Here is a 6,299-nt window from a genome sequence, read left to right on the forward strand (position 1 = left end):
GCCAGAAGAGACGGAACTAAGGCTGGAACTTCTGAAGTAATCAGCCTATCAATACAGGGCTGACATGAAGCCTTTCCATATTCAGGAGGTAATATTCCTCTACACATGTTACATTCACAATTTTTTGTCTTTTTTGGAAGGTTTCCTAGGTGCATCGTCACCGTGCTGAAAATAATCAAAAAGACCACACTTAGTAAAAAAATACCTAAAAAAACATAGAAAGAATACACTCACTCAGAAACTGCCGGTACCGAAGATGGCATCTTTGCAGATGAGTCAGATGGAGTACGCCTCGGGTTATCACCGCTGGTACTCATGCTGGAACACAGGAAGAAAATCCCCCACTCCAATGCTGGCAGGTATGAATGACTGGCCGGCGGCTCACCACAGGAGGAAGAATGACAGAAAACGAGCTCCTTTTAAATCTGGCGCCTCCTGAGCGCCGGAGGCCCGGCGTGTGACGTCACATCCGCCCTCTTCTGACCTCCAGCTTCCTCTTGCATCGTCATCTGCGATGCTGCGACGGTGCTGATCTCCGCCCCCTATGCTTGCTGCAGCTTTCCCCAGTCGTCCGCGTGACCGCGCTCAGACGCCGGGTTTCTCTGCCAGAGCCCGCCGCAACCCGCCTGCAACTAGCGGCACAAAAAAATTGTGAGTTTAACATTGGGCTCTGATGGAGGAGAGTGGGGGGAGGGCGGGAGATTCAAACCAGAGGTAACAAGTGAGCTCGGCTGGGATCCCTCATTAGGGATCATAAGGGATTCTCCACCACCTACACCGAGGGGCCCAGCATAAAGAAATCCCTCAGCCATTCCTAAAGCTCCCCTGAGACTGGGGCTTCTCCAGGCTTCCCATAGGGACAGGAAACCACTGAGGATGGAGAGGAGTGGACTTCCTTTTATTCTCCAAGGTTTCCTGTCCCTAGGAGCGGAGTCCCTCTCTCAGGTGGTGCTGTCATGGCGATGGGAAAGAAAGCTATCACATGACAAGTATCCTCAACGCATCTCTCCAGGGACTCCAGAATATGGCCATGAGCATAGTCATATAGAGCCTGTAGGATGCTCGCACAGTCATCAATATACAGTCTTGTGGGGTACAGTATGTGATATGAGGCAGGAAGAAATACCCACCCCCCCTTTATAACAGGGTGATCCACAATAATCGTATTCACTTCTGGGCAACACTTACAAACAGTGGTCTCCAAACTATGGACCTTCAGATGTTGCAAAGCTACAACTCCCAGCATGCCCAGACAGCCGTTGGCTGTCTGGGCATGCTGGAAGTTGTAGCTTTGCAACATTTGGTGGTCCACAGCTTGGAGACCACCGACCTACAAGTATCCCATACCTACTACACTTGGGGATACTTGGCTCAGAAAGCACTGCTCTCTTGGAACTGTACATCCTGCAATGTCCACTTTATAAGGTTTTTGAATTTATTAGTCTTGAGTTTTATTTGCATTTTGATATTGGGTTTTCCCATTAGCATTTTATTTTACATATGGTATTTACTTATCTATTTATCCACAGAAATCAGCCAAGACATGCCAGGAAAAGCCATCAGTAAGGGGTCTAAAACCATAGACCTCCACCTGTACAGAAGGGCTCTGCGGGTCTGCAAAGGGCTCTAAGCCCATTGGGGTGAATGTGTGTCTAAAAGGAAAACTATTGGAATTTCTAAAAAACAGTCTATAATATATATATATATATATATATATATATATATATATATATATATATATAGGCAGAATGTCCAGCACGAGTATCAGAGAACAGGATATTTTATTCCAATAAAAGCCACAAAGACCAGGAGAACATGACAAGGTGACGCGTTTCGGTCCTAAAACTGGACCTTAGTCATACACTAAACTACAGTGAGTACAAACCTTATATATCTATCCCTACCCAGAATGCCCCGTGGAGTGCTAAGTGGCCCTTGAAGGCTCCGTCACACCAGGAGTGGTGGACTCACCCTGAGTTAAATACTCATCCCCTTTAGTTGGTCTAAGGCCCCTCATCTCAGCCAAGCCAGATCACCCTGCTCTGTACTGAAGAGGGGCAGGAACCCCGAAACAGCTGTCTGCAGATGGGTAGAAACTTCCCTTTTGGGGAGTAAGTCTGGCTTGGCATTAATCCCGGTCAGTTTTTTATATTCCGTAACTGGAGCTAAACCGGTACCAGGGAACATCACCTGAGAAGGTGATGTAATGAGCTGCTTTGCATATTCCCCTACCCAGAATGCCCGTGGAGTGCTAAGTAGCCCTTGAAAGCTCCGTCACACCAGGAGTGGTGGACTCGCCCTGAGTTAAATACTTCTCCCCTTTATATATATATATATTTATTTATTTATTTTTTGTTTATGTCCATAGAAGGTACTCACAGCACATCATGCACTCTATACTCTGCTCTTGAACAATTAAAGGAGTAGTCCAGTGGTGAAAAACGTATCCCCTATCCTAAGGATAGGGGATAAGTTTCAGATCGCGGGGGGTCCGACCACTGGGGCCCCCTGCAATCTCCTGTACGGGGCCCCAGCTCGCTGGCCAGATAGCACAACACGCCACCTCAATACCGCACTATGGCAGAGCCGGAGATTGCCAAAGGCAGAGCTCCGGCTCTGCCTTAGAGTTGTATTGAGGGGGCATGTCAGCCGCCGCTTCATGTGGTGGTCAACCCCATGGCCCCGTACAGGAGATAGCAGGGGGGCCCCAGCGGTCAGACCCCCTGCGATCTGAAACGTATCCCCTATCCTTAGCACTGGACATCTCCTTTAAAGGGGTGCTGTGATTGGTTGCTATGGGCAACACATACAGATTTATGAAAACTCTTGCTGCCCATAGCAACCAATCACAGCTTGCGCTTAGCATTTTGCTCTTGAACAATGAAAGCCTTGCTGATTGGTTGCTATGGGCAGAGAGTTTCTTGTAACCTGTCCTACTGTATGTGTTGCCCAAAGCGACCTGAGTGCACCCGTCACTTTTCAAGTGCAGAATACAATTTAAAAGATGAGCTGTGATTGGTCACTAAGGGCAGTGACGCTCCATAAATCGGGTGTAGTGTATGTGCTGCCCATAGCAACCAATAAGAGTGCACTTTTCATTGCTCAAGAGCAGAACACTGCAAGAAAGCTGCAGTGATTGGTCGCTAAGGGCAGCAACAGTTGACAAGAAGCTACCCAACTGCTTTGATGCCCATAGCAACCAATCACAGTGCAGCTTTACTTTTGAAAGAGCAGAATACAAAACGAAAGCTGCGCTGTGATTGGTTGCTATTGACAGTTTCATTTCATACATTACCATTGACAGGAATGAGGAGTCATGTGACTATCCAGATGTTGGCCTGGTGTCACCCTGTCTCGCCACATTTGCAGGTCACTCATCTGTTCACAAACACTTCATTAGAAAGAAATGGTTGTGCATATAGCCAGCTTTCTAATAGGCACTGGGGAACTACAAATCCCAGCACCACCATGACAGGCTGTAATTGAAAGCATGCTGGGGCCTGTAGTTCCATAGCAGCTCCCTCCCCCACCCACATGACGTGCTCTCACCGGTCCTCGCTGCGTGCTGACACTGGTGGCCATGGCTGTCGGGCGGCTCCGGTCTCCGCTCCGCTCCGCTCTCTTCTCCTGTCTCGGACACTTCCTGTTATGCCTTCGCCGTCTGACACACGGTCACATGATTCCGACTTGTGCGCAGGCGCAGAAAGGGAGCGAAGGATAGCGGCACAGGTAGCAGCGCCCCTGGTGGTCAAATGGAGCAAATGTAGTCTACGAAGAGCAGGTGACCGCGCGTTTGAGTCATGTACACTATACAGTATTTAGGCGGGTTCTACACAAGCGTCTCAGGTGTATTTCTGTGTGTACGTTCTACGCTTCCGCTTGTTTGCGCTTCTGATCACTTGAACTAACAGCCCGAAATTTTTAGCCGTAAAATACCCGTATGAAACCAGTCAATGTTCATGAAATAAACCACAGTCACTCTGAGACCATGTTCACACATGGGAAGATTTATCGAAACCTGGGAAGAGGAAAAGTTGCCCAGTTGCCCATAGCAACCAATCAGATCGCTTCTTTCATTTTAAATAGGCCTCTGAAAAATAAAAGAAGGGATCTGATTGGTTGCCATGGGCAACTGGACAACTTTTCCAGTCTTTGATATACCTCCCCCACAGTGCTTTGGGCTCTTTTATTTTACATTTTTTTTATTTTTTTATTATTATGGAGGGAGTTCTACTGAAAAAAAATGGCTGGTTAGTCTACTACATTCAGTAAAATTTTACAGCTATAATCCCTTTTTTATATGTCATAAAACGCCTGTACGGCATCCATTTTAGGACATTGTCAGTCGTCAGACATAATTCCATCCCGTGTCAGGCACAACTCCTCCCTCGGACCAATCGTCATCAGTCGTCAGCCACAACTCCGACCCCCATCAGGCGAAACAGCATCCCGCCTCCTCCCTCAGACCAATCATCCGTCATTCTTCGGCCACAACTCCCTCCTCCCTCATCCAAAACTCCCTCGTCCAAAACGCCGTCATCTCTCAGACGATTCTCCCTCAGACGCAACTTCTTGTCGCATAGCAGAGCTGACGCTGCACAGCATGGATAGGAGAGTCGAAACTGTAAAACTTGCACGTGTACTACATACACTACATCGGCTACAGAGTCTGTATAGCAGAGCCGACACTGAATAGCATGGATAGGAGAGTCGAAACTGTAAAACTCTCACGTGTACTACATACACTACATCGGCTACGGGGTCTGTATAGCAGAGCCGACACTGAATAGCATGGATAGGAGAGTCAAAACTGTAAAACTCTCACGTGTACTACATACACTACATCGGCTACGGAGTCTGTATAGCAGAGCTGACGCTGCACAGCATGGATAGGAGAGTCAAAACTGTAAAACTCTCACGTGTACTACATACACTACATCGGCTACGGAGTCTGTATAGCAGAGCTGACGCTGCACAGCATGGATAGGAGAGTCGAAACTGTAAAACTTGCACGTGTACTACATACACTACATCGGCTACAGAGTCTGTATAGCAGAGCCGACACTGAATAGCATGGACAGGAGAGTCAAAACTGTAAAACTTGCACATGTACTACATACACTACATCGGCTACAGAGTCTGTATAGCAGAGCCGACACTGAATAGCATGGATAGGAGAGTCAAAACTGTAAAACTCTCACGTGTACTACATACACTACATCGGCTACAGAGTCTGTATAGCAGAGCCGACACTGAATAGCTTGGATAGGAGAGTCGAATCTGTAAAACTTGCACGTGTACTACATACACTACATCGGCTACAGAGTCTGTATAGCAGAGCCGACACTGAATAGCATGGATAGGAGAGTCAAAACTGTAAAACTCTCACGTGTACTACATACACTACATCGGCTACAGAGTCTGTATAGCAGAGCCGACACTGAATAGCTTGGATAGGAGAGTCAAAACTGTAAAACTCTCACGTGTACTACATACACTACATCGGCTACAGAGTCTGTATAGCAGAGCCGACACTGAATAGCATGTACAGCAGAACCCGTATAGCAGAGAGCCGACACTGCTCTGCTACACGGCAGGAAGGTTTTTCATCTGAGGGATGACGGAGTTTGGGATGAGGGAGTTTCGGATGACAGAGGAGGGAGTTGTGGCTGACGCCTGACGGAGATTGGTCTGAGGGAGGAGGTGGGACGCTGTTTCGCCTGACGCCGGATGGAGTTACGGCTGACGATGTCCTAAAATGGACACCGTACGCCTATGTTTTGCAACATCTTTAGCTCATTTTGTCCCAACAAAAAATGGCTGGTTTGCAAGTTGCATAATAGTTCTTGCTGTAGCAAAAAAAAAAAAAGATAAGACAAAAGTTTAAAATAGTAGAACAATGGCTGCAATTTGCAGCCGTTGTTTGCATGAAAAATCTTTTTTTTTATTTTTCACGCTGAAGATAAAGGCCAAAAATGTATTGTTCCTTTAAAGTGCAATTATGCATCCTATAACACAATAATAATTTGTTTCAGTGTTTTGTTTTTTTATTGTATTTTTTTGTGTTTTTTTAAGACCCATACTAAAGACCTGTTTTGAGGAGCTGTTTTGCCCGGTCCTGGTAAATGTTATATGTGCGCTCTGTGCTGGAGCCTCGCACTGGTTTCCTAGGACAAGACCTAGAGCCGATACTGGAGGCTACACGGGAGGTAAATAGAAGCTTTGTTTTGTAATATTTTTATATTATTTATTAATATATAGTTGCCTACTACATGGATGAATACTATCACCTACGTGTA

At 46.6% G+C, this 6,299-nt stretch overlaps 1 protein-coding gene across 3 annotated transcripts in view; it reads right to left on the reverse strand.

Moving 5' to 3' along the window:
- The window catches only part of TOLLIP (toll interacting protein), a 70,011-nt gene extending 66,288 nt beyond the window's left edge, over window positions 1–3,723 (reverse strand). For 2 of the 3 annotated variants that reach the window (XM_056526833.1, XM_056526831.1), the window contains exon 1: window positions 3,550–3,723. In XM_056526833.1, the coding sequence (XP_056382808.1) occupies window positions 3,550–3,582 (33 nt within the window). In that variant the 5' untranslated portion in view covers window positions 3,583–3,723. Of the gene's footprint in view, window positions 1–3,295; window positions 3,494–3,549 lie in introns of those variants that run through there. The other variant, XM_056526834.1, reaches the window with a different exon arrangement.
- Between the last annotated feature and the right edge of the window lie 2,576 nt (window positions 3,724–6,299).

This window comes from Hyla sarda, chromosome 6 (genome assembly GCF_029499605.1).
Source record: "Hyla sarda isolate aHylSar1 chromosome 6, aHylSar1.hap1, whole genome shotgun sequence".
NCBI lineage: Eukaryota > Metazoa > Chordata > Amphibia > Anura > Hylidae > Hyla > Hyla sarda.